The sequence below is a fragment of the Panthera uncia genome, assembly GCF_023721935.1.
Source record: "Panthera uncia isolate 11264 chromosome A1 unlocalized genomic scaffold, Puncia_PCG_1.0 HiC_scaffold_17, whole genome shotgun sequence".
In the NCBI taxonomy this organism is placed as follows: domain Eukaryota; kingdom Metazoa; phylum Chordata; class Mammalia; order Carnivora; family Felidae; genus Panthera; species Panthera uncia.
The window spans coordinates 55,235,723-55,247,772 of NW_026057577.1; the positions used below are offsets into that span (position 1 = coordinate 55,235,723).

The 12,050-nt window shown below is 38.8% G+C and overlaps 1 protein-coding gene across 6 annotated transcripts in view; it reads right to left on the reverse strand.

The window, feature by feature from the left end:
* The window catches only part of POC5 (POC5 centriolar protein), a 47,240-nt gene that overhangs the window by 34,157 nt on the left and 1,033 nt on the right, over positions 1–12,050 (reverse strand). For 2 of the 6 annotated variants that reach the window (XM_049649658.1, XM_049649656.1), the window contains exons 2-4: positions 11,521–11,566; positions 9,622–9,717; positions 646–787 (exon numbers count right to left, since the gene is read on the reverse strand). In XM_049649658.1, coding sequence (XP_049505615.1) covers positions 646–787; positions 9,622–9,705 — 226 coding nt within the window. In that variant the 5' untranslated portion in view covers positions 9,706–9,717; positions 11,521–11,566. Of the gene's footprint in view, positions 1–645; positions 788–4,320; positions 4,474–9,621; positions 9,718–11,520; positions 11,567–12,050 lie in introns of those variants that run through there. The other 4 variants (XM_049649659.1, XM_049649657.1, XM_049649661.1 and 1 more) reach the window with 4 other exon arrangements.

Below are 12,050 nucleotides of genomic sequence, written 5' to 3' on the forward strand. Positions count from 1 at the left end.
AACAGGGGAGGGGCAGAGAGAGAGGGAGACACAGAATCGGAAGCAGGCTCCAGACTCTGAGCCATCAGCCCAGAGCCCGAAGCGGGGCTCGAACTCGCGGATTGCGAGATCGTGACTTGAGCTGAAGTCGGACGCTTAACCGACTGAGCCACCCAGGCGCCCCTGTGGTGATAATTTAAACAGTCTTCCACGTTAACAGAAATGCTGCCAACAAAGTCCTAGGACATGGTTCACAAACTTAAGTGGTTCTGAGGGCTACCTATGGAGCATCTTTAATTTGGGGCCTTGGGCCATTTAGTTTCCAAGATAATCCTGGTATATAATTACTAGAACAATTAGATGCAATTTACTCCACTGACAGGCATGCTATGGCTATAGTGTTGCTTTCATTTTATTTTATTTTATTTTATTTTTTTTGCTTTCATTTTATTTTTCATGTAATAGTTTAAACAAAGTTCATATAAATATCCAGCTGTTGCACAAGAGCCAAGAGTAACGTATTAAAATGGAAAACACTTCCCAGATGATAGTGATACACATGAGTGATTGAGAAGAATCACTGGAGAAGCATTTCTGGAACTCTAAGTCAACGGCATTAATAAGCTCAATAACAAATTAAGAAATATCTTTCAAAATATACATAACCTTGGTTATGAAGAATATCATCTACTACAGTAGGAATCCTAACATCTGGCACCACTTCTCCTTTAGAATGACATGGCTGTGAAGCTCTTGACTCAATGTTTGGAGTCACAATAGCATAACGAAGCAGTTCTTCATACTCTTCCTATGAGAAGCCAAAAACAAATAATGTATCATAAACGGTCACAATGGACATTCAGGCAAAGAACGATAAAGGCATAGTCGAAGCTACTCTATACTTCAGTTCTCAAAACAGTACTTCGATGTAGTAAGGAAGGTGTACTTTCTTAAAAACAGAAACCCAACAAACAGACCTACCCAAATTTCTTCTAGCCAGATAGATTCCTTCAGATGCCAATTTAGCAATCATGACACAAAGATTACCTAGTGTAGTTGCCTGAGACCAGTTAACATCTACAAAGCAGAAACTCCCTCCCTGCAGGTGGGCAGAGACAGAGACATTTCTCTGCTTTTCTGAAATTTAGTTTGAAGGTGTTGCTTCCAAAGACTCCACAAATGGGTGGTCTAGAGATGAAAAGTGGTTTTGGCTCTTTTTACTGACAGCTACCATCCAACGCAGCAACAACCTGGAGTGTCTTTTCATAGCATGGAAAGAGCGTAAGGGAAATATTAGAAGAGAAAAAGAAACACTGACGATAAAAAGAGAACACAAATGCAGCCTGTTTGTTCTATTCTACCTAGTGGCAACTGCAAGGCACCTGAGAAGCGATAAAAAATACAGGTCACAAAGTGTAGACCTTACAGTAATATTCCTCAAGTTTAAAACAAAATTGGAATTTCCTCACATAGTTATTTCTTTAGCCATATCAAAAAATGGTATCTGCGAAGTAAAAAAATATACTGGAATTTAGTTGACATTCACAAGCGATTGGTCATGATGTACCAAATAGTCCTACAAGAAGTCATTTCATGGGATACCTGATGCCTCAGTTAACCATCTGACTTCAGCTCAGTCTATGATCTCATGGTTTATGAGTTTGTGTCCCACCTTGGGCTCTCTGCTGTCAACACAGAGCCTGCTGTGGATCTACTGTTTCCCTCTCTCTTTGCCCCTCCCCTGCTGTCTCTCAAAAATAAATAAAAACATTAAAAAAAAAAGAGTAATTTCTAAGAGTCATATTCATGGACCCAGAGAATGTCTTCGCATTAAAAAAACTGGGGGGAAGGTTTTCAGGAACATTAAATATTATTCTAAAGGATTCTTTTGTGTTAATTTTTCCCCATAAGTAGTTTAGTTCCAATATAGAACTGTCATCATTTCATTAGTCATAACTGTCTTGTTATTTGGATTCATCTTCAGTATGAAGATAACTGATGCTTGAAACTGCCTCTGAAGTGGCACAGTATGTGCTCAAGTGAATTCAGAAAAATTCTGTCTAAATCAAAGAAAGAACGATCTTCAGTAGGTATGTGAAAATCAGCAATCCTTACTCTTTCCCTATGGTTTTCTTTGAGTAAGAATATTTAACTGCCCACCACACCCAAGTTTCCAGCCATCGTTATATCACAGATGACCGAAATAAGTATCTTGGTGCTTTCCAAGGGAACAGACGTAATTGCCCTCAGACTTTTGTAGTCAGAACTACCTTGTATCCTGTGTCGGTAGTCAATATCGCTGCATTTCTAGCTAGTTTCCAAGAAGGTGTTTCAGGGGATCCACGCTGTTTTATTCAAATTTCATTTTTTAAGCTATTTAACTCTTTTACAAACAGTAGTAAAAGGAGCAAGCACTATCACATATACCACATGTGCTAAATTTTAACTGGCCCCAAACTATAAATTCTCAATTTTTTTTTTTGTTGGTTGGAATAAAGCTGTTCCTGCCATCGATGTACATGTCAAGCTGCTGTAAACATGTCAGGTTGTGGCTCTGCACAGGTTTGATTTTTGTTTTAGGAATCACACCTGTGCAGGTGAACACACAACTCTAACACATGTGGGCCCATCAATTACAAACTCAAACTCAAGCACATCTGCTGGCGCCAGTCCCTCCTCAGGAGAGTGATGAGCTGTGCAGGGTAGGAAATGACTTCATACCTTTGTTACATGCTTATCATAATACAAAGGGTTTTAGCACGTATTCCAAATTTGAGTCTTCTGGGTGCTTCTTGGGTGATTTGTAGATTATAAAAAGTTTGAAGAAGTGACAGATTTTGTTGGTGATTCAACAATGAATCAAAACTTTTCTATCAATCCTTTTTTTATGTTTTGGGTCAGTTTACTTGCAGATAAGATAGGCTTTTAAACAGCTACCATTTTTTCATAATGCATAGAGAAGTTGAATCACTATGCTGTACACCTGAAACTAATGTTTACAGTGTGTGTCAACTATATTAAAACAAACAAGGCATCATTCTCAACTACTTATGTTAAGAATCAGAATTTTCTTGATATTTTATAGCCCAAATAAAATATAGAAGCAAAATGGTCACTTAGGCTTATCAAACTACGCTAGGTCTTCTATTATCCACCAATGTCAAATGTACATTTAAGGCAGCTTCATTGTTTTTGCTGACTTTGTGAGATGGAAACGTCACAGATTTGAATTTATAACATAAATCTATGCAATTCTACTTTAACCTTTTTATATTGGAATTTGAAGTAAAATTGTTTGAAAAAAAGGGTTTATGCTGGTAGATGTTTGAAAATTACAAGTCTTTAGGGTAATTAAATGTAAAGAAGTGAGTTGGTGTCAGTTTCAGCCTTGTTATGCATAGTTAACATGGATTACCTATATGCAGTAAATGTTAGTTACAGCAAATACAGATTTTTACATGTTAAGGCTAATGGCAGAAGAGAAACAGAGACACTCCAAAGAGAGAATCATGACAAAGAAATCTCAATCATCAGAATGATCTTCATGTTGCTATAGTCAACTCCTTTGTTGGAGATGTCCCCTTCACGACAATAAACACGTCTAGTTTTTGGGGTGCCTGGGTGGCTCAGTCAGTTCAGCATCCGACTTCAGCTCAGGTCATGATCCTGCAGTTCGTGAATTTGAGAACTGAAGCAGGCTCTGTGCTGACAGCTCAGAGCCTGGAGCCTGCTTTGGATTCTGTGTCTCCCTCTCTCCCTGCCCCTTCCCCACTTATGCTCTCTCTCTCTCTCAAAAAGTAAATAATAAACATTAAAAACAAAAACAAAACAAAACAACAACACATGTCTGAGATTTAAACTTACATTTCCTGACAGAAAATAAAAGTCAGTATTTCACATGATGGTTATCACTGAGGCAGGAGGCTCTTATTACAGAAAAAAGTAATTTAGAATATTACAGATACATTTAATTTTTAGGTTGATAAAAATAACTATAATTCTTTAAATAGATTTAAATATCCTTAAAATTTAAAAATATACTTCCTGAATCACATCAGTTTCCACTTATTACAATAAAAGGAAATACCCAAATAATTTGATAAATTGAAGCCATACTGGTTTCTACAAATTTACTGGTTTCTACAAATTTGAATGTATGAGTCAGTCCTAACAAAATATATAAAATGTCAAGTGCAACTCCCTGTGAGAGAGAAGGCTACCAGTCCAGTGGCATCCATTTTCCCTTTATTAAACCTTTAATTACTAAAACCCTAGGATCTGACCTAGTTCAGACCTGGCCACCCAGCATTTCTCAGCCTCCCTCCTAGCAGAGACAGATACCTGGCCTGTGGGATTTGGATGGAAATGATGTGTACAACTTGAGGTCATGTCATTAAAAAGGAAGCTGCTTGCTTCCTGCTCAGCTCTTCCCGTGGGTTAGAGGTGGCACTGAGCTAGCACCTGATGATGCAAACAAGGTCATCACTTGAGGGCCTGGCAGAGCAACAAGAGAGAAGAGACAGGATCCTCAGACAACCTCAGGACTCTCTGTTAGCTCAGACTTGCAAGAAACTGTATCAGCTCAGACTTTCAAGCCATTCACTTAAACGACTCTTATTTGGTTCCTGTTAAAGCAGCAAAAATAACACCCTAATATACTTCCCAAATAGCCAAACTAGGCTTTTGATTTTAAAAACATATAAAAATGTGGCTGTTACAGAATGAATGTCTGTCCTCCCAAAATTGATATACTGAAACACTAATCCCCAGAGCAACGATATTTGGAGATGGGGCCTCTACAGAAGTAATTAAGGTGACATTAAGTCAAAAGGGTGGGGCGCTGCCCTGTCTTGATTTATGTCCTCATAAAAAGAGAGGAGAGAGTGTCCTCTCTCCCCCCATGAGCGTGCACTCAGGAAAGGCCATGCTGAGGATGCAGTGAGAAGGCAGCTGTCTAATAAGCCAAGAAGAGAGATCTCATCAGAAACAGACCCTGCCAGACCTTGCTTTGGTAGTTTCAGCATTCAGAACTATGAGAAAATAAATTTGTCTTTTCATCCAAAGGGGCACATGCACCCCAATGTTTACAGCAGCACTATCAACAATAGCCAAACTAAGGAAAAGAGCCCAAATGTCCATCCACTAATGAATGGATAAAAAAGATGTGGTATATGCATAAATGGAATATTATTCAGAGATGAAAAAGAATGAAATCTTGCCATTTGGAATGATGTGGATGGAACTAGAATGTATTATGCTAAGCAAAGTCAGTCAGAGAAAGACAAATACCATTGGATTTCATTCATATGTGGAATTTAAGAAACAAAACAGAGGAACATATGGGAAGGGAAAAAAAGAGAGGGAAGCAAACTATAAGAGACTTTTTTTTTTTTAACATTTATCTATTTTTGAGAGAGACCGAGAGAGAGAGAGGGAGACACAGAATCCAAAGCAGGCTCCAGACTCTGAGCTGTCAGCACAGAGCCTGACATAGGGCTCAAACTCACGAACTGTGAGATCATGACCTGAGCCGAAGTCAGATACTTAACCGACTGAGTGTCCCAGGTGTCCCAAGACTATTAACTATAGAGAACAAACTGAGGGTTGATGGAGGGAGGTAAGTGGGAGATGGGCTAAATGGGTGATGGGTATTAAGGAGGGCACCTGTTATGGTGCCTGGGTGGCTCAGTTGATTGAGCGTCCAACTCTTGATTTTGGCTCAGATCATGATTTCATGGTTATGAGATTGAGCCCCAAGTCTGGCTCCACCCTGAGCATGGAGCCTGCTTAAGATTTTCTCTCCCTGTGCCCCTCTCCCAAGCACACACTCTCTTTTTCTCTCTCTAAGGAAAAAAAAAAAAAAAAAAAAAGGAAGGCACTTGTTATGATGAGCACTGGGTGTTATACCTAAGTGATGAATCACTAAATTCTACTCCCGAAACCATTACACTGTATGTTAACTATAATTTAAATAAAAATTTGAAACAAATGAATAAATTTCTGTTGTTTAAGCCATCCAGACTATTGTATTTTGTTATGACAGCCCAAGCAAACTAATACGGTGGGTATCTTATATTTATATTTTGAGGTCAATTAACTTTAAAAAAATTTTTTTTTATTGTAGGGAGTGAGAGAGACAGGACAGGGGAGAGAAGCAGAAGGAGAGAGAATCCCAAGCAGGGCTCAATCTCAATCTCACAACTCTGGGATCATGACCTCAGTAGAAATCAAGAGTCAGATGCTCAACCAAATCACATGGAGGTCAATTAACTTCTTAATTGGTGGCAACTATAAGTAAATTGAACCAAATTATCTGTCTTCAATCAGAGTTAGTTTATGATAGCTTCCAGCCTAAAAAGGGAGGGGAAATGGAAGTCAGTGGCTTTAACTTTGAGCTCCCCTAGTCTGACCTCTGTTCTGGATCAGGAGAACAACACAACATATATTTCAAAGCTCCCACAACAATCACTATGACTTAAAGTGGAGGTAAACAAGGTAGATATTATGTTAACTTAAGAAAAAATTACATATCAGTTATTTAAACACCTATTTTAGTTTCATATATACAGAGACCGGCCAAATGGGCTATTGTTTAGTTAAGGATCAAAATAAGTAATATTGTCCTTCTTAATTGTCAAAGATAACTTGTCTGAAGGTAAACAAGGACCCTAAAGTAACAATCCAAACTTGTAATTTTGCTCCCCTCTCCCCAACAACAGTTGGACTGGTGTGACCCTGAAATACAGATGAATCCATATGTACCACGTAAGACCAGGGCAATTTGCTCATAGTGTCAAGTTGTGCTTAGAGGAAGTTATCAGTCAGTAAGCACACGGATGCTGCCTATCCCTCAGCATTTATCAATGACAGCTTTATTAATCCTTCACATAATTGACACAGTAATGAGAACTCCCTTAGAAGAAATAATTATTTATAAGGGGCTTTTGTATTAAATGTTGACTTTTACATATTTGCTATAGATGGAAAAGTATGTAGTTATTTTATGTTATTTCATTTTTAACATCCTTTCTGGTATTTATATTTTGAAAAGTTTCCAGTAACGGAATGTAGGCAGGTTTTCAACTGTCATCAAGAACTACTAACAAAAAGAGCCTCAGTTGGGCTGACATTCTAAGCAGGTAAACCAATAACACAAAATTATTTTTGGGTCTGGAAGAGTCTTCTTCCTCCCTCTCTCAAATTCTACTCTAGAGATTTATTCTTTTGATGTAAAGCTTTGTGTCCTGACAAAATGACACCCTGAGATCTTACAAGGTGGTTAACATTTTTGTATTAAAAGTTCTGGATCCAACAATTACAATGTGTAGGGATTTTTCCCACCAGCAACAAGAAATTCTCACTGACTAGCTGAGTGCCCTATAATTCAACTCAGTTTGGACACTATCCACTGGAGATAGTAATCAGACTGCATAGGTTAAGGGCTCAGTCCTGTAAGACTTCACCTCCCCCAACCAAACCTGAGACACCAGTAGTAAGTCCTGGTTACCACCTGAGCTTATGGCCAACCAGCGACACAGACAGGAGGTTCCAAAGATTCCCCTCCCCAGGTTTGATTAATTTGCTGGAGCAGCTCACAGAACTCAGAGAAACATTTTACTCATTAGATTATCAGTTTATTATAGAAGGACAGAACTCAGAAACAGCCAGATGGAAGAGACAAAGCACAAGGCATGGGGAAGGGGGGCAAAGCTTCCGCACCTCCCTAGAATGGCAGTCATCCAGAGCCTCCACACATTCACCAAGCTGGAAGTTCTCTGAACCCTCTCCCATTGGGTTTTTATGGAGGATTCATCACACAGGTATGATTGATGAAATCAATGGCCACTGGTGACCGAACTCAACCTGCAGCCTCTCCCCGCTTCCTGGAGTTCACGGTGGGTGGCACTACTAAAAGTTCCAAATCTGTAAGCATGTGGTCAGCTCCCAGCAACCAGCCCCAATCCTTAAGGGGGGGTCCAAAAGTCACCTCATTAGCATAACAAACACATTTATCACTATCATTTAGGAAATTTCAAAGTTTTCTGAAAATGTGCAAAACACGGGATAAAGACCAAAATATATTTCTTATTATTAATCACAATATCACAAGTATAAATGAGTTAATCAGCACTCTCCTGAAGGAAGTCTGAAAAAGGCAGGGATAAAGAGTGCAGGAAAGCACTGTCACCTTAAAAGACAGCACTAGGTAAAAGTACATCCAAAGGGAAGACAAGGATGAAATATCAATGTCACAACTCCAGACTACTTTTATCCTAGCAAATATTCACAGATATTTTTCCAATAGCTTTCCAACTTCTAAATCAGTAATTTCAGCTAAAGAATCATATATGTTTCATAAAATATCTTCCTAAAACTTGTCTCATATTACACAGTGTCAATAACAACTTAACTCTATTTAGGCATAAACATAATGTCCAGCTTTTCCCCCTCTTAAGTGATACTTAAGAGGACTATAAGACTCAAGATGTACCGTGTCAGTGATCTCTCATTTAAAATCTACTCTTGGGGTGCCTGGGTGGCTCAGTTGGTTGAGCGACCGACTTTCACTCAGGTCATGATCTCACAATTTGTGAGTTCGAGCCCCGCGTCGGGCTCCGTGCTGACAAATCAGAGCCTGGAGCCTGCTTCGGATTCTGTGTCTCCCTCTCTCTCTGCCCCTCCCCCGCTCATGCTCTGTCTCAGAAATAAATAAACATTAAAATAAATAAATAAATATATAAAAAATAAAATCTACTCCAGAAGTCAGAGTCCATATTTCTGATAATAAAACATTTAGAAATAAAACAGGGGTGCCTGGGTGGCTCAGTTGGTTAAGTGTCCAACTTTAACTCAGGTCATGATCTCACAGTCTCTGAGTTTGAGCCCCACGTCGGGCTCTGTGCAGACGGCTCAGAGCCAGGAGCCTGGTTCGGATTCTATGTTTCCCTCTCTCTCTGCCCTTCCCCTGCTCGTGCTCTGTCTCTGTGTCACTCAAAAATAAATAAACATTAAAAAAATTTTTTACAAATAAAAGAAATTTAAAACAGTTCATGTAAAAACCACACCTTCTGTAGTTAATTTATCTGTCACTGTCCAGATCCTGGGCAGCAGAATGTGTTGAACGTTGTAGCAACAGGGACTAGAACCTGGAGTAGAACACCAGGGCATCTAAGGTCCCAGAACTGTGGATGGTTTGATAGTGTATTAATTTGCATTAAAGTGAAAGCAGCATTCAGAAGAGACAGTTGAGAAAATCTCAAGAAAAAAATGTTTCTTGAGATTTCCAGCTTCTCTCATTGTGCTGTTTGAAGCCTTTGCATAAAGAGGGTTTGAAGAGTTCATGATTATTTTCTGAAAGGTTCAAACAATGTAAGGTATGTCCCAAAGTCTGTGAAATAATTCTCAATGGTCAATCATATTATTATGATTTGATATACATTATACACCATATACATATACACATAAATATATGTACATTAATATACATAAATATATATATACAGTATGTATATACATCATACACCATATACATAATTATAAATGTAAATGGCATGAATACATGAAAAATGTATTCCTAGTTTTCCCTCATATTGTCACTTGTTTAAAATAAAAGTCACAACAAATTTAGGCATGTCTTCCTACCTGAAGATCTGAAGAGACAGAACTGCCTCGGTCAGAGTCATTCTTCATAACTGGCAGTGAGCATTTCTCCTCATCTGATGACATTCTGTACAAATACTACAAACAATGGAAACTAACTTTAGTTTTCTTCCGGTGATAGTTAAACTAACATAACATGTTTTCTATGTATATACATCCTAACCTGTAAACAATAATCATGTGGTATGTTTAAATATTCAACACAATGAGCACCCACAGATAAAATAACTAGGCAAGAAGAGAATAGCAGGAGGCTCAGTTCGCAACATTAGTGAGTTTTTCATGTAGTCAAGGAGATGACACAAATGTATGAAAGGTTAAAGAGAAATGGAAGCTCCTTGGACAAATCCACAATGGAGCTGTTGAGATTAATAGAGTGTGATGACTGTTCTTCAACAATGGGTGGCAACCTGCGTGCTGTGCATTTTACTGAGCCAAGAGAGAATAAACAATTTGTGTACATTCTTTGACCAAGAAACATACGTTTTGGGAATATTATTTTAAGAAAACCAAGCCTATACAGAACAAGAGATTCTCATATACCATAGAAAACCTGTCAAAAGTCTTGTCCCAAAAAATAAAAGTATTTTTAGTAACAATAAGCTATTTAAAGGACAAGTGGGGACTATTCAAAGTATCAACACCAGTTGCATGGAAAACAGTGGCAAGGAACATAAGATGACGAAGTCCTGGTCCTTATGGACTTTACAATCTGTAGAGACAGCCAGATGTATATATGCTAGTAGGCCCTAAAACAAAAGAGGTACAAAGCAGGGAGGCCAGGAGTAGCTATTTTTCATGGGGTGGGATCATGAGAGTGACAAAGTGGGAACGGAGCCAGAGTACGTGTTAACTGAGAAGATAAACTGGTATTGACCTGAAAGACAAAGGCAGATAAAAGATGTAAGGCTATGCTAGGCATTAGAGCAGAAGCAAAGACACAGAGGCATGGGCATGTATGCCAGGAATGTAAGTAGTTCGTAAGACTGAAGCAAAGGGTGCAAAGCAAGGCTTGGCTAAGGATGGAACAGGCAAGGTAGGAAGCAGCCAGAACATGGAAGATCGTGATTATGTTATGTCAAAAAAAATGTAGTCTTTATTCTAGATATATTATTATAATATTTAAACAAGTGATAACATGATCAGGCTGGTCTTGGAATGTTGATGGCTTTCCAATTTCTGACTTGGGTAATTAGATGGATAATATAGTGCCACTAACCAAGACAAGAAATGTAGGAAGGTAAGCAGGTCGGGAAGAAGGAGAGTGGGTTCAATATCAGATGAGCTGGGTGTGAGGTACCTATGAGGCACTGTAGTGAAGCTGCATGTATGCAGGATATGGCCACATCCATTATACTGCACACCAAGGACTGCCGTTCACAATGGCTACAATGAAAATGGTGCTTCCTGGAGTTAAGCAATGAGCACTGGAGGTACAGGCTAGAGACAGTTTGAGGAATCATCAGCATAATGGGAAATGCTGAAAAAGGGAGAGGGTAAGATGACCTATGAAAACAAGTGTTAGAAAGAGTTCTTACTCTGAGGTCCATACACCCAAATTATATGCAATATTTTTAGTGTAAATACACGTGTATTTTTCTAGTAAGAGGATCCCTAGCTTCTAATATGTGTTCAGAGGGGACTATACCTCTAATAAAGTTAAAGGCCTGCTACTGTAGTGAGAAGAGGGTTAAAAGTAGAAACACTAACGTTTAAAGGGGAAGAGAAGAGTGAGCAAAAAACAGAAAAGTCAGAATGGGAGAACTATCAGGGAAAAAAGCATCATAAAAACTTGAGGAACAGAGTGTAGAGTCAGATGCCAAAGAAAGACGAAAGTTGGGGTCTCTTGAACATGGCAGTAAGGAAGTTGCTGACATTTACCTAAACAATTTCAGTGGAAGGTGCAACAGGTCTCAGTCACACTAGCCTGAAAAATAAATGAGAAATAAGGAAATTGAAGTAGACAGGGCCGACACAGAGAAAAGTACAATATTAGAATGGAAACATAGGCTGGGACTTGTTGATGGAAACTTAGCTTTATTCGATGAGTATTACTGGCTATACACATGATAAGTAAACTAAATCTCAGCATGACTGTCTTTAGCTAAGCCAATTAGGGAGGATAAAATAAGCACACACATCCCCAGCAAGGAAGGACTGCTTCAGGGACTTCAAATCCACCACTGTGGTAACCTGGTTCATTTCTGTTTTCATTTACTTCTTCTTTTAGGCTGTATTTGCATACTGCGTAGATAATAGGAGTGGAGGTGGGCTGGTGCTGACTATTCAAAAAACAAGTAAGCTGAAAAGTAAGGTCAGACTTCAAAAAGAGTTTCTGAATAGAGATACTGCAGCCATAAAGCAACTACTGTATTTTTGGAAAATATGCTGTAAGTCTGCCATCAGCGCTG